This window comes from Pseudopipra pipra, chromosome 5, assembly GCF_036250125.1.
Source record: "Pseudopipra pipra isolate bDixPip1 chromosome 5, bDixPip1.hap1, whole genome shotgun sequence".
NCBI classification, from domain to species: Eukaryota; Metazoa; Chordata; class Aves; order Passeriformes; family Pipridae; genus Pseudopipra; species Pseudopipra pipra.
Window position 1 is genome coordinate 62,332,846 of NC_087553.1, and position 25,176 is coordinate 62,358,021.

General features: G+C 36.7%; 1 protein-coding gene across 9 annotated transcripts in view; it reads right to left on the reverse strand.

Moving 5' to 3' along the window:
* Positions 1 to 25,176, reverse strand: part of KMT2E (lysine methyltransferase 2E (inactive)) — a 62,183-nt gene that overhangs the window by 19,512 nt on the left and 17,495 nt on the right. For 8 of the 9 annotated variants that reach the window (XM_064656752.1, XM_064656749.1, XM_064656751.1 and 5 more), the window contains 14 exons: positions 24,489 to 24,673; positions 17,209 to 17,320; positions 16,634 to 16,863; positions 14,959 to 15,039; positions 13,865 to 13,923; positions 9,932 to 10,104; positions 8,890 to 8,928; positions 7,066 to 7,278; positions 5,649 to 5,779; positions 4,444 to 4,561; positions 4,186 to 4,295; positions 1,990 to 2,251; positions 1,117 to 1,215; positions 215 to 379 (listed from right to left, as the gene is read on the reverse strand). In XM_064656752.1, coding sequence (XP_064512822.1) covers positions 215 to 379; positions 1,117 to 1,215; positions 1,990 to 2,251; positions 4,186 to 4,295; positions 4,444 to 4,561; positions 5,649 to 5,779; positions 7,066 to 7,278; positions 8,890 to 8,928; positions 9,932 to 10,104; positions 13,865 to 13,923; positions 14,959 to 15,039; positions 16,634 to 16,863; positions 17,209 to 17,320; positions 24,489 to 24,559 — 1,863 coding nt within the window. In that variant the 5' untranslated portion in view covers positions 24,560 to 24,673. Of the gene's footprint in view, positions 1 to 214; positions 380 to 1,116; positions 1,216 to 1,989; positions 2,252 to 4,185; positions 4,296 to 4,443; positions 4,562 to 5,648; positions 5,780 to 6,294; positions 6,427 to 7,065; positions 7,279 to 8,889; positions 8,929 to 9,931; positions 10,105 to 13,864; positions 13,924 to 14,958; positions 15,040 to 16,633; positions 16,864 to 17,208; positions 17,321 to 24,488; positions 24,674 to 25,176 lie in introns of those variants that run through there. The other variant, XM_064656758.1, reaches the window with a different exon arrangement.

Here is a 25,176-nt window from a genome sequence, read left to right on the forward strand (position 1 = left end):
TTCCTCATTAAATAATTCTATACTTGTCTTATTAGGAAAAAAATTTAGGAGCTAATATAATGTCAAAGAAGCACCCAGATTTTGGTCAAATGTATTTGAGTTCAGAGGGAGGAAAAAAACTGTATTCGTACATCTTGAAGTGCAGTTCGACATCCAAACTGACAAAATATGCAATGTTAAAAGCTAGATTTAAAATAAAGCTCCAGATAACTACCTGAATAAATTCAGCATCATTGAGAATCTGTGCTTCCTTGCATTCCGATTTAACCTCAGTTTTTGCTGTGCTGATTCTTTCCAAAGCCTGTTCTCTTCTTTTTTCTCTTTTTTCTAGTCTGGCAAAAGCTTGCAGGATAGCTTCCATTTTCCGTTCTTCTCTTGTCTGATGGATTTAACAATAATCATGATCAATTTCGGTCATAATCTTTCATGCATATAAATATGTAATTAAATACTCTCTCCCAATTTTTAAAGTACTTCAGAACGTGTTAAACATATGTTGACATGAAGATAAAGTTCAGCAGAAGCTCAGATTAAAGAGAGATGTTACAATCACTGCCATTAACAGAGACTGCTGAGGAAAGGCCTGCAATCAGACCAACCCTGACAAAAAAAACAAGTTTCAGATTTAAGAACGTGCTAAAAATGTTTGAATGCTAACAAAAACCCCCATATTTTTAAATGCTACTTTTTGTAACACTGTTCTACCAACCTCTAAAAGACAGGATTTCTGGAGCTTTTTAAGTTGGGAACTCAAATAGAATAGCCAAAATACTAATTCCCAACACTCTCTCTAAAAATGACCATCACAAATAGCACACAATCGTAAAGAACAAATAATTAACTCTAAGAGAGACACTGCAGAAATCATCTAAAGGCAGTTAAAAAGTAATAGACAGTTGAAGATAAAAGTAGGTTTTGTCAGAAAGCAGTGATCAACCCAGATGAAATGTTCTCAAATAGAAACTCTTGCATTTTAAGGGTAAGTTCATGTAAGGATCTGACTTCACACATACTCGGATTCTACACGCCTACAAAAAGGCAGCAATTAGCATGGGAATAGCAGGTGTCACTAAGCCCTAGTGATGACTTTAGGCAGTTACTTGCTTCCCAACTTACCATCTTCCTTTTCCTTTCTGCAATCTGCTCCTCTGATTCCATTTCTACTTCATTGCTAATGGGAGTTTTTTCTTCTATATCATCAATAAAATCTGGCTCCTGAAAGATGGAAACAACTGTTTTACAGAAGCTCTACTCCTCTTGTAAACTACAGAAAACTAAAAGCTACACAGAACTAAGATTCCTCAGATCATTATATCAAAAGTAACGTTAAACAGTTAACTTTAATAGCTGCTCTGCAATATAAGTTCATAATTTATGTGTCGCAGACCTCTTCCAACAGCTCTTTCAAATATGGATATATTAAAAGAAAGATCAATTTAAAATTTACCATCATGGTACATTACCAGGTGGCTGTACCGTACTATCTGCCCATTATCCAATATTCAGCTTCAGTTGGGAGGAGTAAGGTATGTTTTGAATTAAACACAGAGCTCTATTAAACATGGAGCTAGCTGCATTCAACACTTAGAATTCTGGGTTGGAGTTTTGTTACAGGAGCAGGGCTAATTATTGCCATGTTTAAAATACTCTGCTCCTAAGTAACAGAGGCAACTAATCAAAAGGCACTTCAGGATAAAATGAGCTCCTGAAAGCACGACATGAGGCATTCACATTAGAGAGCCACAAAGAAATTCAGAGGAAAAAAGTATAGTTAAAGGTGGTATGGGAACCAACATATTTTTAAATACAATCAAATATTAAGGAAAACTGAGAATAGTATACAAAATTCTGAACAGCTTATCCTCCATTCTGATTTCTGATAGATCTCCATATCCCTTTTCAGTGACTTATTAAAATTCCTTTAGTAGCTACAAAAGGAGAGTATCTGTGTTTAAAAGCTTTTATTTCTGAGCATCTTTGTGTCAATACCTGATTATTAGAAATGGACAGCCTGAGAGGAGAGAGCTTTCTCTGCTTATTATCTGTGATTTTCATTTTGGTGGCTGCTCCTTCACAGTCCAGTGTGATGTTCTGATTTTGAGTCTCCTTTTCTCTTGAAACATCTTTCTCCTTCTTTCCCTTTTTCCTTCTGGTTTCATATCCAGTATTGATGTTTTCTGTAGGCTCAGAACGTCTGAGAACTGGACATTCAGGATTTTCTTTGAGGCAAGCACAATCCACTTTGTATTTACTGCAAGTAATTAAATGCAAGAAGGTGTATTTGATTAGGCTATACAGCAACGAGATCTTTCAATACTAAATCACATAAGCTGATGTACTTCACATTAGACATCTGCTGTAATGTAAACCAACCACATTAAAAAGCAGGTGACTCAAGTTTTCACCATGATATACAATACTGTAACTCAAAAATCCCATCTACCGGTTAACTGGTTGGCTGCCACACAGAACTCTTTTAAATTCAGTTCAGTATTTGCTTAAAAGACAGAAGACATCTAAAATCTGAGTATAATCCTAGGTGGAAATACAACCACCACAAAATGAACAGATGCACGAAAGGCAGAGTTCTTTCTTTATGCCAAGACAGACACAATTTACAGAACGAGCACAGTGAACTCAAGAGTCACTTGCACAATTTTAAGCTGCACTTGGGATACATAGGAAATGTTATTTGAACACATTCAACTGACAGAGCTGTCAGCTGTAGGTACTAAACACAACTACGACGCATTTTTAAAAGGATAAATAACAAAACCCAAGAAAACTATCAACCAGCAATTTCTCAGGTTCTTTTCACGTGAGAGATCACAGAGTCATACAAATGCTCATTTTGGAAGGGACCTTAGAGATTATCTGCTTCCAAACCCCCTGCCATGAGCAGAGATGCCACTCACTTGCTCAGGACCCCATCCAACCGGGCCCTGAACACTTCTCCAATTTTTTTAGCTTAGATTAGATATTAGGAAGAAATTCTTTGCTGTGAGGGTGGTGAGGCACCAGAACATACTGCCCAGAGAGGCTGTGGATTCCCCATCCCTGGAAGCATTCAAGGCCAGGCTGGACGGGGCTCTGAGTAACTTGGTCTAGTGGGAGGTGTCCAAGACAGGAGGACTGGAACTGGATGATCTTTTAAGATCCCTTCTGACCCAAACCATGCTATCGTTCTATTATCTTTTAGTTTAAAACTATTCTCCCCTGTCTTATCGCTATCTGCTCATGTAAGAAGTCCCTCTCTCCCTTTTTTTTTAAGCCCCCTTTAAGAACAGGAATGCTGCAATGAGGTCTCCCCTGATCTCTTGTCTTCATAGGAGAGGTTCTCAGACTTCTGACCATCTTTGTGGCCCTCCTCTGGATCTGCTCTAACAGGTCCACAGCTTTCTTGTACCAAGGACTCCCGACCTGGATGCAGTACTCCAGGATCTCAAAAACATAGCAGAGGGGGAGAATCACTTCTCTCAATCTGCTGGTCACACTGCTTTGATGCTGCTGAGGTTGTGGTTGGCTTTCGGGCTGTAGGCACATGCTGCCGGCTCATGTCCAGCTTTTCACCCCCGAGAACCTCCAAGTCCTTCTCTGCAGGACTGCTCTCAACGACTTCTTCTCCCAGTCTGTACTGGGACTGCCCCAATCCAGGTGCAGGGAGACTTGCAAGAGGTTCATGTGTTTTCAATTCTAAAGTCTGTCATGCCCCCCTGGGTGTCATCCTGTCCTTCTGTTGTATCAACTGCACCACTCAGCTTCCAGTCATCTGCAAACTTGCTGAGGGTGCACTCGATCTCACTGTCTATGTCACTGATAAAGATATTAAAGAGGGATGTAGAACAATTCTTGTAAGTGCCAGGTTTCCTGAGGCAGTCTGAATCAAAGCTGATTAATACAGGTAGTACTCTATGGTCATACTTAGTTCAGGTCAGGTAGCAAAGGCATGTCTACACAGCACTGCATCCAAGTTGGCTTAAAAGAGCAGACCACAGAAGTGCAGTAATAAAAATACAGAAGAAACTGTGCACACACACACTGTTTACTGTAAATACAGTGCCTAAGGAGCCCTGTGTTATTAGAGCATGCAAGAAAGTAAAAGACATAAAACCAAAGCCATTCTGAACTGCAAAGTAACCAAATGAGCATTTGATGTATTTTAGAACATCATTCTCAAACACTTACCAATTTCCATAATCAAAATCAAATGCTATGGTAATCTCTGCTCCCTTTGGAATGTTATGGATGGAGTAAATATAAAGATGAATTGTTCCATCTTCAATTACGTGCCTCACCTATATTCAAGGGAATATCATATTATCATGAGTTACTTTCTTTTTTTCTAAGTACGTGTATAACAATTGTAGGGATTGCTTAAATTATCGAAGGAAAAGGGGACTTCTAAGTAAATAAAACCTAATTTAACTTCATATATATACTCACCTCTGCATTTGGTGTACATGAACGCCTGATAAATCGAGCTTCATTCCCAAAAGTCCTTGCATCAACACACATTTCTAGCCCATGGAATTTGGAATAAAATAGAACAAATGGGTAGGGCCTGAAAAACATACAAAAACCCCAGTAGTTTTATCATTTTAAAGATGCTAAATGGCACTTATTCTTCACATTAGTCATGTGCTGTTTGACACGATAACATGCTGTTTGACACAATACACCAAATTTGTGGGTTAATCTAAGAATGACATGCTTGCATTTAAGCTTCATGATTTTGACTGGTACATTCTCCAAATTTATTCTCAGAATACCTCAAGTTGGAATTACAGTACCTTATACAAAGGATCTAAAGGGAGAACAGTAACAGGTCAACCACCAGACATGGAAGACACAAGGTTAAGATTTATGAGATTTCTTAAAACTTCTGACAGGCCCTGAAATGAAACTCAGAAATTCATACACCACACAGAACCATATAAAAAAAGTAACACCTTCATGTGCTTGGCTAACACCTGCAGCACCACTAGCACCTAACCCCGCTGAAGCAAGGGGACATTCAAATAATTCGCCAGCACATGGTTTAAGTTCTGCTATTGCAAACACCAGGGAACCCGTCCATCTTTACTGAGCTAAAGCCATGTGTTCTATCTCCTCCAATGGGCCTCTTGAAAATTCCCAACTAGGTGTGTCCATGCAGTTAGTGGCAGCATTGAAAACAACCCACAGAAAGAAGGCAGCAGTCACGCGTGGTTCAATAATTTAACCAATTAAGAGAACTCTGGCAGTAAAGTGACCCCAAGTCAACCATTGTCCAATTTCATTCTCAGCCTGATGCACTTAAAATCTGTTTTTCTCACAAAAGATAATATCTTTGCCATTAACTTACGAATTATTTTAGGATGGTAGAACCTGTCAACCCCTGGTTGAAGGTACAAAACTACCCAACCAAGAATGTAGGAATCCTGTAACCAGGAAAGAACTAAGAAAGAGGAAACTAGCTCCTGAACAGATCTGCAAGGATATCCAGAAGAGAAAGGGGGAGACCAGATTCCAGCTGCCATTACTTTTAATCAGACAACAGTAAAATGCAAGACAGTGCTGATAACTAAGACCCACTTGTACTTGAGGCAAGAGTTTGGCAAAACACCATTTTAACAGTTACTTTACTAAAACATCTGCAATAAACAAACCTTTTAAAGAAATATCCATTAGCTTCAAATTGTTCTCTCAGCATGAACTTTCCTCTGTATTCAATAATAAGTGCATCGGGAGGCAGGTCTTTGGCAGCTTTTAAAATTTTCTTGTTTTTTTGCACGTAACTCTGCAAAGACATAGATTCGTTTATGAGGTATCAGTATCATTTTTCCACTATTATTAACAGCAGATTACACTTTCACAACTACTAAGCAATTTTATATGAATTAAAAACCCTTCTAGTAAGTAAACCTCCAGACTGAAGTGACCGAACTGTCCTGTTCCCCTACCAGTGTGACTAGTTATGAATTTAGATTAAAGGAATGCTTCAGCCCCAGTTCTCCAGCACATGGCTGAAAACCAACTTATTCATGTTCTCACAATTCAAGTACTACATCCCTTAGTGCACTTAACTATCACCATGACTAGGAAGAATTGCTGCATTGTTTTGCACAACACTTTCAAAAGGCTCCAATTCCTTCAAACAAAACAAAACATGCACACATAAAATGGCATTCACAATTCATTCAAGGAAAAACAGAACAGGAAAGTAACATAATAACAGAATCCTGAGAGAGTTTCCAAATTTATTTGCATGTCTTTAGATGGAAGGATGGCTTTTAATTAAAAACCAATACATACCCTGGCAATTAGTGAACTCACACCTCTCATAACTGTCATCACCAACCAAAAAGGAAGTAGCCTCTATGTAGGCAAAAGGCTCTGTAAGTAGGGATATTCCTCTAAGGAGGGTGTCCCATATGCCATGATGGTCTTCAAGAAAAAGAAGCAAAGATGCTTCCATTAATCTGCTACAGTAACTATTCCTCAAGATTTCTGCTACAAAGTGCTATGGTCTTTTACATGGCTCTGATTTCAAGCCTGCAAGTAACTGAGAGTAAGGCTAAAAAAAGACATTGCACATTTTCTTCATGAACTAGAAATCACAGGGTCATGTGAGTAAAAAAAGAAAAAAAATCAGTATAAGAAATGTCGTTCATGAACATTCAGAACACTTACCACACCTTAAGAAAAATGTAGACAGTGAACATGTTGATACACATAGAAAAAAAAACCAAACAGATTCAGCCTCTATTCTAACCACTCCTTATATTCCTTACAGAGAAATAGCAACAAAGTTGACTGCCTGACAAAAAACAGTATACGGACAATCCAATGTTCAGGCTCTGACTAACACCTTAGCTGCTTTTTAGGATAAATGATACGCTAATATAAACATAACCAGGGATGATACAGAATGTATAAAAATAAATTTCAAATTCTGAAAAATGTTAAAATTCTGATGTTAAGTCTCTGGGGGTTTTTACTTGTTTTTTTTAAAGGCATCTATATGAATATTTTTTGTCATGGCAAACAGAGCACATAACAACACAACAAGGCACCGCTCATTACCTCTACTGGAGGTTTGAAAATCAAATTGCTGGTGCTGACTTCTTTTTTGTCATTTCCATTGCCTAATCTCAGAGCTATTTTTTGTGCCTCCCTCTGGACACCTTCACTGTACTGGTTATTATTTGCTTCTTCATAACGATCCATCCATGCCTTGATTTTATTTTCCCACCCGAAGTTTGAAGTGTCAGTAGGATCAATCTCTGGAGCTGAACCCTAAAAATTAAAGTAAGTGACCAGATATTAGGAGGCAAGTTATACAAAAATTAAAAAAAAAAAATTCTACAAGAAGACACAAAATGAAGAGCAGAGGTATTGACTGAATTGATTTAAGGTTTGGGTTTTTTAGGAAGTCTAGTATAAAACTCTGCATTACTTAAAAAACATTCAAGTTGAATTCAGTCACATCACATTTGTTCAAGAATTTTATTTCACTAATATCACCCAAGTTCAGGAATACATTCCCTCCTCAACAAAGATTCTAGCTTTCAGTGGGATGAGAATGGAGAGTGACACTGTTTCCTCCCACAACTGCACTGTATCACGAATCTATGAGTGCGGGAGTTGGAGGGTCACATCTCCCCGCCCACTCAACTTTTGTGAACATATGCAAATATACAGAACTCCAGCTTTTATCCTGTAATACACAGACTTGGTTTTCCCCTTTTAACTTCAAGGGTCATGCTGTATCTTTTCTTCCGCTGCACAACTTACTAAACTTTACTAATCCTACACCGACTACGTTAAGGTTGTGACTCAACGTCACAGGCTTTGCACATATTTTTCCCTCCTTCTCTGCTCCTCACTACACAATTCTCTTCTGCAGTGCTTCAGATCCTTTCACTTTTAAAGAAAGTGCCATTGTACCTCCAGACCTCACAAGCAGCAGCCAGGCTGCAGCCAACCAAAGCTCCTTATGGACAGCAGCAGCCAGCCAACGCTCCCTTTTCTATCCACCTGAGCAGAGACACTATTAAATATTAATAAAACACAAGTAGTTCAGCAATTCAAATTACCTGTTTACATTTCTTTTGTGCATGAAGAAAACCATACACACAAACAGCATTAAAAAAGGTGTGATGCTAAGAAAACCATGAAAAAACCACAATGGAATCTTAGGAGCACCATATTCAAAAAACCCCCATACAACAGAGATTTTTCTTCCCCAATTCTATCTTCACTACTCAGAAGCCACATTTTATAAATTTGAGGCATAAATTGCATCCCACTTGTTTTTATACATCCCAAGCATGAGCGAACTATGGCAAATACCTAGTTCTCACACCATGCATATTTTTATCTCACAGAAAATTTGAAGTCTGCTGTAACACTTAAATCTTACAAAGCAGACCTCCCAGCATGACTCCTCAGGCTGTGAAAGTACTGGTGAGTGGAGTCCCATCAGATGTATACACGAAGGGTATGACAGAGCAGAAATGCTAATTTATCTTTCAAATGCAATACAGATATCACATTATTTTGCTGTTTAAAAGTTATAAAAAGCTGGAGCTACTAAGTTTGAATGAGGTATGTACTCAACTTTACTCCCTTACATAGCACAAATGAGCCCCAATTCATCCACTAGGCTCTTGAAAATCACCTATTCTCAGGATAAAAATTTGCACTACATTATTTCAGTTAAATTCCAGGACATAAAGATGTAGTGCATAATTTAAAATCACTGTGATGCATATGTAGTACATTAGTTATCAAGAAGAGAATATCTTAGTCCTTAATGTATAGTCCCAATTACATTCTTAATGCTTCTTATTATTTAAGTAATATACAATTAAGGTTTGACACAAAACCCAAACAAAATCACATTACCTTTACTCGTGAAGATTTCCTGGATCCTTCTCGAAATGCCTGGAATAAAATTAGATATATATATTCACTGGAAGAAATACAAACTCTCTTAAAGAATTCAAAATCTATTAACAAATTAACAGCTTTTCAGTGAAACATGCAAGACGAAAACAACAGAACAAACTATGGTGAAATCTCAAGAAGGTAAGAGGTTACATCTCACAAAATGCATTTTAAAAACCAATTCAGCATTTCGTAAGCCATAGGAGAGTCCAGGTACCTCTACCCTTCTCCCACATTACAACTTGACCCTCTAGAATTTCAGAATCCAAGCCAAAATATGAGGTAACAGAATAACACATGGCAGTAAATTTGTGTTCAGAATTGTCTGTCGAAGAGGAAACATCTTACTAAAAAATTCTTACAAGACATCAGTAACTAATTCTGACTTCCTTTAAAAGACAAAACTCTCATCGAAGCCAATGAAACAGAACTACAAAAAGCAACTTGATTCAGTAGGTTCCATGTACTTTACTTCTTAATATATATTTTGTCTTCACGTATGTGATACTGTTTACACCTGTAGCTAAACCAAATAATGTCATTTTCCTGTTTACCAAAGCAGTTTACTGGCTAACTTAGGGAGCACACTTCCACACAACTTCAACTGAAATAAATGGACACAGAGTCACATCAGGACAACTGATGGCAACCATTTCTGAATGTAAAACAACCACAAATGAACACTCAAAAAGAATTCTTCTTTGGGCATCCCAAAGCCTCTTCTGTCCATCTCTAACTACATCAAATAGTCCAGTAAATGCAATTCCTGATGTAAAATTCTGCCTCAATTATAAAATTAAACTTTCATAGCTAACATATATTAACTTGAAATAAGTGGGGGGGGCAACCAAGGGAAGACATTTACTGAAGAGTAATACATTTCAAGCTAAAACCAAGTGTTAAAATAGCCTGGTTTTTAAAAACCAGTGTCCCTCGGTAAGAGATGTCATACAGTTATAATTTATAACACAGAGTAATACAAGAAACTACATTCACTTACTTTTTTACATTTTGCTATGGTCTGTTCTTTCTCCCCACTTTTTTTCCTCTTCTTATCATTGACTTTTGTAACTCTTGTAGCAGTTAAAGTAATTGTTGTTGGTGTATGTTGAAAAGCAGTGTACAGTTCCACAGGAACCTCATCACCACTCTCTGTTGCGCTGGTATCCCCATCTTTGAAACAAAGAATATTCTGTAAATAATCAAGTACTGCACAAAGAACATTCACTAGTTACTCTACATCTGCCCTCAAAACCCAAAAATTCATACTGACAAATGCTCCAAGCACTCATATGCAAAGTTGACCAACAGCTGCAACAGCATGAAAACGAAGAACCAATGAGGAATGACTGATAAGCATTTCTTGTGAAGCCGTATTAATTAATCACATGTAAGTCATAATCAACTATTTCAGCTGCAATTTGCAGTATCAAGTGCTTTTTTAGGATAAATATGTCAATTTAGCCAAAAGCCCTTTCTGCTCAAAATCCCCTAACAGTAACATTCTGCTACTTGGGGAAAAGAAAAGGGATGATGACATATGAACTGACAGATATTTTTTCTTTGTGCTGTGCACCCAGAGACCTGAAGGCCAAAGCCTGAAATTTAGCATTCATCAGCATTTATGTCAAACACATATCCTGACCCGAAACAGGATTACCCTAGTTCTGTCAAGATGAAAGGCTGTGAAGGATGGTGAGGACTGGAAGAGAGATGGTGCACGCAGATAAGTTCGTATGTGCTCAGTACAGATCTCTTGGATTTTAGCAGCTTTTCCAAATATTCTGCCTTCAATAAATACACTTCACACTAAGCAGAACTTTTTCCTCAAACTGCACAGATGCCAGATTTACAAATACTTAATATGAGAAGAGAGAAAACATTCCTTCTGAGCTCAGAAGGATGTTGCCTTAATCAGTGCACTCAACAGTCCTAATTCTTGAAACCTTCTTTACTAAATAAAGAACTCCAGCTATTGGTTACTCTGGATTTTTCTTGCTCACAACATTCCTTAACAAGATTCTTCTGTGCATAGTAAACAATCCTATTTTACCATCTTGGTTGTTCTTTTCAACTATTTGTCAGGTATATAATTATGTTTTATGAATTAGGAATTGATGATGATTTCTGAATCTGTTTACATTTTTGCAGGGAATATTTTCTAAACTAGAATAAAAAGCACACAGAAAAAAGAAATATCTAACCAAAGGTGAATGAACAGCAGAATAACCAAAGCCTGAGAAACAGAAACCCAAGGACCTCTTGCAATTGTCAAGGTCTGTAGTCCATACACTAATGCCTGCAGAATCATGATGTCACTGCACCACACCTCTCTCCCTTGCCCCAAACCCCACAAACAGCATCTTCCTTAGGGAAGCAACATTTCAACATTGTTGTCCACACTGTGCTCTAACTTACTGTAAAGAATAATTACCTCAACTGAACATATAATTACATAGAGTTGTTTTGGGACACTCCTTCCTAACCTACATAACCTGCTTTCACTTTGAAGAGCCTTAGTAAAGCACACTAAGTGAAGATCATGAGTTTGCATGTCAGAAAGCAAGATACAAACTCTCCAAATTCCACAACATTAGGGGCCCAGATTCATTTACCCATAGGCAGCAAGTGATCTCGACAGCAACAATTTCAAGACCAGGCAGCTTGAAGCAACATCCTTGAATAAGTTACACATCTAGATACTTTATCTTAAAAAAACCCAAACAAAACAAAAAACCAAAACAAAAATGCAAAAAATAAAAAACAAAACACAAAAAAACCCCAAATCCACAACATCCAGTATTCAGCTAGGTAGGGGATTAACAAAGGTGCTCCCTTCACTGAACCACAGTACACAATCCAATGGACAGTAAGCTGCATCAGAATTACACTTTTATACCAGAACAACAAAATCAGCATCACCACATACAACCACAGGCTAAATATTTTGCCAGAAAAAGATGTGATGTGGTTACACACAGAAATTTAGGACACACAGTTTTGTATCATGTGAAATATTCATGCAAAAGCTATTTTCTTGAAGCAAACCAACTGATCTACTACTTGCTCCCCACTGTTGCTAAACCAGCAATATTTTAGGTATCTTTACAATAAAAACCACTGTACTGTAAAGAATTCCCATATCTAAATGAAAAGCCCTATATATACACACTCATCAAAAAAACATTCAAATAATACAATCTTACTTTTTATCAAACACCTGTAACTTAATAATAAGCGAATTACAAGGAACATTCTGCTACTGTTGAATATTTAAAACATTGAAAAGATGCATTTGAATTGATGTCACTTTTGCTTTTCCTAATTGGAATCCTCTATGAAAACTGGCCCTTTTACTGATGTCTTGTGATAGTTCATACCCAGAATCACTAAGTCCTCCTGAACTGTGTAACAACCGTCAACATGAAGTGGATTTAGCCAAGGTACAGGTGCAAGCACACACATTCAAGTTACATATTATAAATCACAGTAATCAACACTACACTTTGAGTTTTAGACTAAAGAGGAACCAGTATTTGTCTTTATTTTTAACTCTGGATACTTCAGATTTACCATTTAGTAATCTCTTTTCCTACTGAATGCATATAACAGATTTAAAAGACTCATCATCAGGATTAAGGAGGGTTGAACACTAACTTCAAAGGTACAATCTCTTCAGCTTCTGTTAAGATTTTCAATTTCTCTTCCCTTAAGTTTACTGTAAATGATCAGACAGTGTGCCTACAAATCCCAAGAGATGACTTAAATAGCTCAGACCACCAACTTCCCCTATCCTGTATGAACTCAAGTTCATCCTCACAGTATCATCCTATCCCTCAGTAAACGCATTAACTCCACATGAATTATAAACCTACTGCTCTATTCTTTAAATTGTCAGCAAAAATAATTTTAAATTCTAAAAAAATTTTAGAATTTAAGTTTTGTTGACCTAGTAGGTTAACAAAAACTTCATAAAAGAAGTTTGGTTTCATTAAAATAAAAACAGAAAAAAACCATGATTTAGTTTTATGAGTAAGACATTAATGCCTTTAACAGATTTTAGGCAGTTCAGCCCCAGACAACATCAAGTGTCAACTGCACCAAGCAGCACAATTAAGCCAGACCACACACTTCAGATTTTCTGAAGGCATGTGAAGTGGGCATCAGGACCTTACGTACATGGTATTTTTTTAAGAAATCTTAAAACACACTGCATTACTTTAGAGACATGATTTAAAAGTCAAACATGTTTAGGAAGATGACTTCCTCCCAATTTAGTACTTCTGTAATAGAGTCTGAAAGTACCACCGGTCAATCAAGACTTCTACAACACATTTTGGTAATGGCTGGACAGAACTCCTGACAAGTCAGGTTAGATGAGTTTTAAAATTGTGTGAACGGGTAGGAGAGCTAATTTCATAAAACACATAGACTGAAGTGGGTACTTGTACTACAAGCCTCATCTAGTTATCAAAGGCAAATAAACCCTCAAAACATCATATTACCTACATCGTATTACCCAAGCAACTGTTCTCATTGTCAAAACAAACCCAAAACCATACCAAAACATGCCCCCAATCTACATCCAACAAATCAGAATTAGGATTTCCTCAAAACTTCTTTTCAAAAAGAAAGTAGACTTAGAAATCCTCTCACCTCAAAAGAAACCCAAATGTCCAACAGATTGAATTACTACAGACTGATACAAAAAAAAAGTAGTTCTGACAGCCATTAACAAAACACATGGAACTATAACAATTCTGATACAATATTATTCTGGTAATAATACAGTCAAGTAAAAGGCATTGGTTTACTGAACCTTATATGCTGAAGTCTGTCAAAGCTGCAGGAACCATGTATACAGTCTTAAGTCTATACAGTTGATTTATACATATAAGCTTTACTGAGGAAAAAGCTTTTAAGTTCTACTCACCTGACATATTTTCCCTTTTCCTTCGTTGCAACAACACTGCTCTTTCTTTATCTAAACTCCTGAAATGAGAAAATAAATCAGTGCATCTAAGTATTAAAACAGATCTTTACCATTTCCCAATGACTATTACAGAATAAACAGTAAACTTACTGAATGTTCAGATACTTATAAAAACATCAGTTGTGCACTGTTCCATTCTGTTTTGATGGAAGGCACATACACGTATCCAAATCACTTGAACACAAAATAAAATTTGATAGCTCAGAACAGAGACTGACAGTTGGTCCAGGGATTACAGATAAGCAGGCATTACACCATTTTCCTGCAGATTCTTCAGAACAATCATCACAATACAATACTGAACAAATATTCTACGATGACAAGGTCCAAATTACTTCTCAGAAAAAAACCTAACAATTTCCTATTATTTAAAATTTTCTGAACACGTTTTTTTTGCTGTTTAATTAACAATCTGCAACATAAGCAACAGCAGCATTTTATACTCTACAGCACAGGACAGCAACTATGATGACAGTCAGGTATAACCTGCCTACCAGAGTCAGAACAAAAAGCCCTCCTTGCCATGTCATATGACTGCAAGTTGGGGAGAATGGAGGGTGGTGGGGGGGAGAGAGGGAGCACATGCTGGAACAAGGGGGAGCACTTGTTCCAGAGCAAGAAATCCTCCAAGTGATCCCTGCAGCATATCAGAACAGGGCCAAACCTGAGAATACTGCTGTTAAGAGTTCTTAATGTATGACAGCCATGAAACGAAATATGGAATGGACTGTGTGTGTATCAATCTGCCTGAGAAAGTATCCAGGAATCACTGCTATTTTCATATGCATTCCAAGGGTTTATTCCTGCTGCCTAGTGAAGTGAAACAGTGACTACTGTGCACAAGGGAATGGAGGCTGGTAAGACTGCCTATATCAGAAATGTAGCTCTTTAACTAGAATTGTCAGGACTATGCTACATGGTTTTATCTGCTGGTTGTTAGAATAACCAATTTTGTTTTCCCCAACAACTCCTCTTTTTCATATCTCTACTCAATCCACTTTAATTCAGAATTCAAAATAAACCAAACTACTCACCTGGGTTGACAACGTTCACACAGATATATGTCAGGAATATGCTGTCTGTCAATCCCCATACAGTCAATGTGCTGCCAGACACTTTTAAGAAAAAAAACAACAAAACCTCAACTTCTAAGCACAATTTTAAAAATTATGTGCACAACACACAGAGACAGAAAGCAAGCCGTTCTTTTTTTTTTCTCCATCATTTGTGATCTTTACTCAAATTGAATGCCTATATCTCAGTCACCATCTTTGCCACCAGTCTGCCAGCTGACCCATTTTCTCTCTTGGAAATTTTCCTCTAACACCAGAAATAAAATGGTAAATTATCACAATAGAGAACAAGACAGACAAATACCCTCAGCAATAACACTTATGCTCCACATAGCAAAAAGTGTTTTGTTTTTAAACAAAAGGATTCAATTTTCTTTTAGGAATAGATATGTACTTTTATTTTTATATACAGAAATAAACACAAAGATATGGGTTTATTTACTTACATATTTTAAGAGAACATATAAAAATACACCTGGCATGACTGGTAATACTGTTGTGCAGCACAGAAAGAGCTTTAACTGATTCCCACAGTCAGGGAAGAGAGGCTGCTTGCTGAAGGCTAACCTAAAACAGTAGTTTGTGCTCATCCCTGCATTGCTAGAAGGATGAGGGACACAAAAATCGTTATCTTCCCAGTTGTGGATTTACCACAATTCTTTCCAACTCCTCACAGATAATTGCTTCTTCAAAGGAAGCAGACTAACTGGTGACTGCCTACAATTGCACTGCTGAGAGAACACCTTAATATGTTTCAAAATAAGGGGCAAAGGTTATCAGAATCAAGGACCATGAGAAATGACCAACAAGCTTGTTATGTAAGCAGACAGAAAAACGGAATGTTTTAATTAGCTGTAACAATCATTAAATACATGAAGATCTGATAAATTCAGCAGCATTCATTAACCATATTGAATGTAAAAATAGAGGCTAATATTTAGTAGAAACATGAGATTTGTCTTCTCCTGATAATTTTTCCAACTACAATTATTTAACAGCAGTCTTCTACTATACTATGATCAAATAGGTGCTTACACATAATGACAGAAGTTTAAACATTTAACTTCAGCTTCTCCAGTAAGAATCTAGGTTAGTCTTTTCATACTTATTAAAAATTCTTAAAACTATATCCTTTGAAAATTAAAGAGTTCTTATCAGGAAGATCATGCACAGAGAAATCAATACTTGAAAAGCTTCTTTCATGTTATTTTGCATCCTTCAAGTTACCTGATTTACACACACATAATTCACCAAGATGCTTTACTAGTACATGCAGATGAAGTGATTCCTAGGTCTTTGTTTTATCATAGTAACAAACAACTTGGACAAAATACCAGAGAGACATCCTTTTTAGAGGGAAAAAAAGATATGCCCTTATTAAGCTGTAGTGCACAAGTAAAGGCATGAACAAAAGAAGGAGTAGTCAAGACAGACTGGAATAAAGTATAAAATACTCACTGGCCTTAATCAGCTGTCTTACCTATTAGAAAAACCACATAACCTACAAACTCTTTTTTGATGGAGGGAAATTCCCTGTCCCTGGACATAATTAAAACATCATTTAGTTACACTTCCTTCAGTGCAGCTTGAAATTTTAAGTAATTTTTACCTTTTAAATTATTTTAATATTCCTTACCTGCATTTGTCACAACAGATCATATATCCATCATCATGTGTAAAGCCACAAATGCATCTGGTAATATCAGTTCCATAGCTTCCATCCTCTGACGTACTGATGGTAGTAGCACTGGAGGTTTCATCAAAGTTGGGAGTGGTAAATATGCCTACTTCATTCTTGCTTATAAGCACTGATGGAGGAGGAGAAGCTGGAGGCGTTGGAGGAGGCCGAGCACCATAGTTATGGTCCTAGATTTTTGTTAAAAGATAAGTTACAACAACTCATAAATGCTTATACACTGATGGTTATTCAAACCAAGTGTATGAATTCACTTGGCAAAGAACTTCAGAGTGTTATTTTTTAGTGAAAATTTAAAGTTTTATTTTTATCATTATTCAATCTTATTTTCTAACTTAACTATGTTTAACATGTAAGCGCACTATGTTCTGTATTCTACTGCTAATCAACCATCTTTAGTCAACCTACCCAGCTCCCAATAAGATATAGAAATATAAGCATGAATCAGTTTTCCAGCTAAGAACAGCAGATTTTACAGAATATATTTTGTACAGAATACTCAGCACAAAACTTACTGCATAGGGCAAACCAATGTAACTGTGTGAATGCGAGCTGCTGGTATACAGCTGGTGCGGATAACTGTTCGATTTTTCAACTACCACAGGGCTAGCTTCTACAGATTCTGGTCTGCAAGGCAAAAGACAGATGAAGAACAAATGCAATTAGTATGTAATTTATATTAATAAATTGGAAGTATCTGCTGCACAACTTCTAATTAATTCCCTGCTGATTCTGTTTAAAGGCGCATAGAGGGGCAGGAACAAACTTGCACCCCTCACTCAAAAAAACCCCAAAAAACCAACAACCAAAAAAACCAAGAGTGGTAACAGAAAAAAAAAAAACCAAACCACACTGAGCAGTAACAGAATCTGCAGAAAGGAATTGTGATGAGGACTGAAGCTGTAATTCCAAGCACTGCTCATGGATAGAGCCCTGCAGTGACACACAGTGGCAGTGACAGGGCACCACCCACACCTACTGTTTCCACAAGCAGAAATCCTAACTAGGGCAAATCTATCTAAATGAGGTAGTTTCTATCGATTTATCTTTAAATAGAAAGAAAAAAAGTGCTAACAATTTGTGAGAGAAGGTTTTGTAATCAAAGGGAGGGCCTTCTTCAATATACAAACTGTGTGTCATATACACTAAACCACAACATGAAAGACAAGAAAGATAAAGGAATACTAAACCAGGAACAAACACAATTTGAGCACAAGAAATTATACCTTTATTACCTTTCTTCAGCAGTTACATTCATGAGTACATGCAAGCATACTCTCATGACTGAGAGACCTTGAAGCTTTTTCACTGCACCATACAATTCAATCACAGTAGGACAAATGAATCCAGGTTACCTAAAGTGCCTTTTTTTTTTTTTTTTTTTTTACACTGTAAGGCATAGCAAAATATAAACATCTAAAACTAAGGTGGCTTTGACTCCCATCACAAATCAGGCCTAGTTCACTTTTCTAATTTTATTTTTATTAAAAGTGAAGTCTATTTCCCATCACATATATCTTACTAATTCCTTGAGCTGATTTTCAAAACAAACTCGGTATTTCTGAAAAGGAATAGAGACTGATTTTTTTTTCTTAGACACTAAAATATTTAATAGAGGCTTTGTTATGCCATGAAGCTATACTAGCTTGATTTGAAGGACACCAGCAACCTATATTTGTTGGTAATATGTTTTGTAAAAATATAATTAATTATTAGCTTTCTCAAAACAAAATACAGTATTTTGACATCTATTTGAAAGTGTTCTACTAAAGGTTTTGGTAGGTCCTTTCTTCTTATGAGCTTTTCCCCATGAGAGATTACTACGTGACAGAATTGTTTAAAAAGAAACTGTTTAAAAGCACTACTGGGTAAAGACTTCAGTTTCTAGAGTGCAAAGAAAAAAACCTTTTTTAAAAGATCAATGTCTCCAACAGTCATCAGCTGCCTTTTGTAGAGAATGAGCAAACGTGTGAGCACACAAATAATATGAAGTACTAACGTTAAAAATACAACTTCTGACTAGCATGAGACTAACTCTGACAACACTTGCTCTTTGTTACCTCATAAACTCCCCAAAATTCTCATTTACTTTCCTATACCACTTCACAACTTGAAAATATGAATTTATTCAGAGTTTGCTGGAATTAGCTTCTAGAAGCAGCTCAGAACTTGCCAGGTTTATCAAACCCATTACTACAGAAAACCACAAAAGATGAAAAAGCTGCACCTTTCCAACCAATTTGCCTTCACCAACATAACACATTTGTGTGGTAATCATACATCTCTTCTGTCACCCAGTTAATCCTTCTGATGATCAAGCCAAACAAAATGCCAATGAATGAGGCATTAGCTCCCCTCCATCATGGCCAGGTCAGAAATCAAGTTCTCTTTCTCCTGTACATGAGAGTCTTGACCACTGCATCGCTGCTACTGCTGTTCTTCACCGTCTCCTGAATGAGACAAGTGGTAGTAAAGTTACTCTTACCCACTCTGCCTCCAGTGCCCAGCCTTGGGTCTTGTTGGGATAAACTCAGTTTTCAGAGCAGGAAGGCTTACTGATAACAGGACAGGCAGGGGGAATTCTGGTACAATTCACCCTTCAGCAATGCCACAACTAATTTAGGAGAACTTCCTTCATTAAAAATAAGTATTACTACGACCTAAATACCATCTACTTTAACACAGGAATATGCAGTGAAAGATGCCAGAATGGAAGTGTCCTAAAAAGAGAGGTCGTGTATTTCATCTACTATCTAAAAAATTGAAAAGATACTCTAAATCTCTTGCAAAATCTGAGGCAAGACAGTACAGTCTCCTCCCTAAATCCATTTCTACCTACTCTAGCAATTTATAAACCACTTAAGAGAACAAAGTTTAATATTTAGAGGCAAAAGTTATATTAAACAAAGTTTAATTTAAGAGTTGTGGGTAGCAGAAGCATTAGGCTTCCAAAACCAAAATACATATATCTTCAACTATTTAAATACTCATAAAACAGATTCAGATCACAAGGTTAATAAGGAAAAAGCACACTTTACTTGAACAAGGAGAATCAGGAAAACAGTGGGAGAAAAATCAGGTGATACAAAAAGGCATTTCAGTATTTCATTAAAAGAGCTGTAACAAATACAAATTTAGAGCACAGTCGGCTTATCTGGGGGGCACAGATACTACTTTAATTTCTAACAGATGCTCACTAGAGCTCTGAACACAACTGCTGCTGTTCCATTTATCCACTACACTGCACTGGGCTGGGGAAGGAGGTGGCAGAGCATCCACTGAAGCCAGAAATTAACCATCACAGGCTTCCTTTACAGTCAATAGAGAAGTGATAAGGATCCCATAAGCAGTACAGAATGAGTATTGTTTCTCCAGAGAACCACACACAGAAGTAACTTTGGCAGACAGGTCACCAAATTCCTTATCACCCCTGTCATGCCCACCATGTGCATGACCTTAAAACAGAAAATACACATTCCACATTATTGTTTGTTCAAAGGTCAAATCTTTCTTCTGAAAGGGGCATCTCAGAATTGGACATTTAGTGAAGGAGTACCTCTTGGTAAAACACTTAATTGCACAGATGATTAAAGCATGAGATAACACTTAATTTAAAAATCAGGTTTTAAATTTTTGGGGGGCTCAAGTAGCAGGGCCCAGGCAGCAAGGCAAAACTACTGTATTATACACCCACCCCCCCATCTCACCATTGGCATTCTTACAGGCATCCTGAGAAGCAAGTTTTCAGGAAGAAAAGTGTAAGCATTCAGATCTGTGAGAACACTGCAAGGTTTTCCTTGCTTGCATTTTTGGACATAAGCCAGTTCTGTAACAGACTGAGGTACTAAGCCTGTAAGCCTTCTGATCATACCACATTTTTCAGCTTCACCTCAAACAACTACAGTCTCAGTGTCTAACTAAGGCAGATATTTATGTTATTTTTGGTATTCATCAAAACTGAAGCGTCTGCATTACAATATATCTGAAGTTTGACCAAAATACTAATATCATTTCCTAAAATAAACAATCATTACTGTTATAAACTGACCGTCATAGTTTGCTAAAATATCATATATACTTATTAAGCACTGTGGTTAGCAATTCAAAACTGTGCAAAATATTCACAAGGAACAAAATAAAATGCTCCTAGGCTGCAATGATTTAAGAGATTCCTGTAACCTGAAAATAGGAACATAGTATTTTATCAAATCAATTAAAAAAGGAGAGATGCCTGTATTTAAAAAAAACCAAGAAATAAAACTTCACAGAATTTTCATTCTGCAAGTGAAACAACTCATGTTCTGGGTCATTTCTGCACGTTGCCAGCAGATGGCATTACTGAGAAATCAAAAACAACACGAGAGCAGTTTACCAAAACAGTCCCTACAACCTTGTACTTAACCTATATTAAGGGAATCAACTGTCAACGATTAGAAGCAATTGTTCCCTAAAACGTGACCTCCCCTACCCCATTCCCTTTAATTACTGCTTTGTTTCTGACCATTTAATAATTTTTAAAAAAAGTGTGCTGTTTTTGACTAATACCCAATATACAATCAGTCCTTAGATTTTGGGGCTATTAACGACTTCTATAAAAATGTACATGTTCAAAATCTCACTGAGAACTCAAATATTCAAAGCCAAGTGGGTATCCAAGCTTTAGGCTATGAACACTTAACTAACAGTACTTTCTGAAAATGTGTCAAAACTCTAAATGGAACCTTCTGCTTTCACACGCTTCAGCAACATCAATCTGCCACATGCCAATTGATAGGTCTGATTTTCAAGTTCAGGTTTGTTTTCCACTTGTACCAGCACACCTGAGCAGTATCTGCCTGAAGGTCATCTTAGATAAAGGAATACAATATATTTTGTGTGACACTTCACCTAACCAAACACATCTGTCAGGATTCAACACCTAGACAACAAAGAACCAAGCACTGCTCCTCTTCCAGGGAGTTGGTTCTGCTCCCTAAGCACCTTGTAGCAGGCTCTGCAAGTCCAGGCTGGCCCGCTATCGTCTGTACTAAGACTACAACAATGCTCATCATTTTTTCTTAGGGATACTGAACTCAACACAGTGATCTGTACACTGTGACTGAGGTTTATTATACAGGCCTTCTATCTAAAAAACATATACAGATACTAAAACCAGAAAAACAGTACCATCAATGGCATTTCCCAATGTCTAGCTTATGCTCATCTTCTAAGCTACACTAGTACTCTCTGCAGTCAGGAAGCATATTTTGAACCTTCTGAAATGGCTGGTTCTGCTATTGGTCCTTACCAGTTCAGTAGTCACACATATTCATTGTCAGTAAGATCTACAAATTAAAGCAAAATATGTGTGTTCTGACTACTGCAGTATTATGAACATCTATCTGGAGATCCCACTTAAGCACACATAAGAAACAAGAGTATTTAATCCAATTTTTAAGATGTTTAAACCTTCTAATAAGTTATTCTACACATACCTACTTGATACAATTATTAAAATAATATGTGAAACTATTAGTCACATAAACTATCCACTTTTTTAAGAGGCTTATGCCTTGGTTCAAAGCATAGGGCAGAATCTTTTAGCAGAAACAGTACTAAACAAAGAGCATTTTCCCGGGCTCCTTCTCCTGCATAATTGGGTTTGCCACTCCCCCACTCTTGTGTTTGCTCATGCTTCAGCAACTGATGAAGCAATATCAGACCTGCTGGTCACAGTGGAGAAATTCCAACTCTTCCCTCTTGGGAAAACCCTAGAACTTGCTTAAAGACCATCTATGACTGTTATTAATACAATCTATATCCAACAGGCTACTCTCTGGAAGAAAATGTACAAAAAAAATATATAAGTCATGTAGATGGTGATAAAAAAGGTTTACAAGTGTGTAAGCCGGCAGGTTAGGGACACACCTTTCTGTCACACTGCTTTAGACACTGACATGGCTTCTGAATCAGCATAAGCCAATCATACAACTACTACACATATTTCAGTGTAAGTACAGCAGAGATGATAAGAATTAATCTAATTGGTAACAGTCACTTAATATCTGAAGAAAAGCAATTCCTAACTGGGTTGCTCTGCCACGGTATCAAGCAAATAACACACTATGAACTCTATCTTGTTTATACTGACAACTATATTTATTTATTTTAATTCCAGCATGGCATGCTGTGTCTGCAAGGAATGTTAGCAACCTCAGGAATCATGACCTTCTCTAAACATAAAAGAAAAGTACAGGAAAAGATAATGAAAAGAGCTGTGAACAGTTCACTAAAGTTAAAAAATCTTCTGCACCAAGGTAATTAGTATTCATTATATGAGAGATAAACAAAACATTAAAAATTTAATGTGACAAAAAACTGAACTGCAAATTCTTCTCTCCAGAGAAATGGTGTAAACTTAGAATAGCCTTATATATAACTGGAAACACAGGAGAGAAACATTCCTTTTAAAAGCTGTTCAAGAGTTCTGTTCAAACTTTTTGTCAAAAGTTTGGAAGAAAAACACTTCTTAAACAGATTAATATTGCTTAGCACATGCTCTCAAGCAAAGATTGTGTGCAAGCTGCTGAAATTTGTTATCCAATACACCTATTCAAATGTTTTATATTTATAAAAAAATCTCAAGCATGTATGTAAACTAAAAGTCTAATCCATTTTTTCAGTATCTAATGCAAGCAAATGTATGTTTGTGGCAACCAAAGACAGGGAGCCTTTAACATTACTACAGAAAGGCTCAGAGGAAGGATAAGAGTAACACCATCTCAAGTGGTTCCAAAAAACCAAACCAAAACCCAATTCAATATAAATGATGAATTTCACATTTCTGCTAATAAATTCATGTTGGTCTTTTCATCTGTATATGTAAAGAAGTTATATGAGATTGTCTGTGGCTTACACAAACTATCCTGATCCTTAGTATCTTTTGACACCCACCTCTCTTCCCCAAAAAACTTGCCAATCATGCACTCTACTAATGCAAAAGCAACAGTCAGTGATCACCAATACCTAAACTGCAGCCCATCAGTATCTAAACTCTGACCCATCAATACCAGTGTGGTGGAGGGGGAAACCTCCAAAACAACCTCCCACAAAACAAACAAAAATCCACAAGTCCTCCCAATCCCCCAAAACACAAAAATTCACTCTATTTATTACATGCAAAGCAGAGTTGATTGAATTCAGGATTTCATTGGCTTTTTGTAACCCTTTATACACACTTACTAAGTAAATGAATGAGTAACAAATGAATTTCTATTAGATTTCCAATTAGAAATAACTTTGTGAAGACATGGTATTAACTAGTTAAGTTAGGCCTTCAATTTTCATAAATAAAGGCACCTTTGTCTCAATTACTACCACTGTTTTGCAGTTTAACACACAACATTAATTTACCTTTCTAACATGCAAAGTCAAAAATATTTTTTACACAGTTAAAAAGGAAACTGAAATGGCAAGTATTTTAAACATGAAAAACAAAACAAGCAGCATCTTTATTTCTCAGTCTGATGACCAAGAAAAATATGCATCTGCAGTAAAGTTTAGCTTCTCTGCTTTGCTCCCCCTGAAGAGGAAGAAACTGACTTAAGAATAAAGTGACAGTTATTAATTTAAGTAATTAAAGATTCAACAAAACTAAGGAGACTCCTAAGTTCTTTCCAACTGTATTCATAAAAATACTCACGAAGGAAAACAAAAATAATTCACGAAGGAAAACATAAAAATAATTCACGAAGGAAAACATAAAAATAATTTAAAAATAAGTAAGAACACTTACAAATCATATTCACATACTTACTCTGAGCCTGCAGCCATTTCCAAATAAGAAGTATCTGCTGTGTCAACCCCCAATGGGATCACTATGCTCATGACGTTCGTTTCTGATAAATTCGATTACTACGGAGTCCTATGCATTGGTATCCAAAACACTGGGGCATGCCAGCCACAGTGCTCATTGCAAACATCTAAGTGCATCCACAAACCCTGGTAAAAACAAAACAAAACATGCAGGAGACTGAGTCAGTTTATTTTCAAACCAGGCAATTTTACATCACGTTAATTTTAATAAAGAACTTATCACCTGTATCTGTCACACTTATTTCATCAGTTTTCTTTTACACAATCAAAAGGAGAGGAAAACATTGAATTTCAATCATCTTTAAAAGTTACCTTCCAATACACTTCTTTTAAGACTGTGATGATCTTATTGTCTGAACTTAAAAATATTACAAACTGACAAAAAATATTATCATTCAAATTTGTGATTAAAACCCCCAGCATATTCAGGGAGATGACAGAGACTCGCTTTAATGGCAGATTTACCAAACATGAAGTACATCTGCTTACTGCCCTATGTTGTCAAAGCCCAGTTGCTACACACCTTTCAACAAAAACCTAGTTACAGAATTTTTCAAGCACATCTTAGCATTGTTCACTTTTATTTTGTACTTAAAAAAAAACCCCAACTACTCAATGTCTTAGCTTCC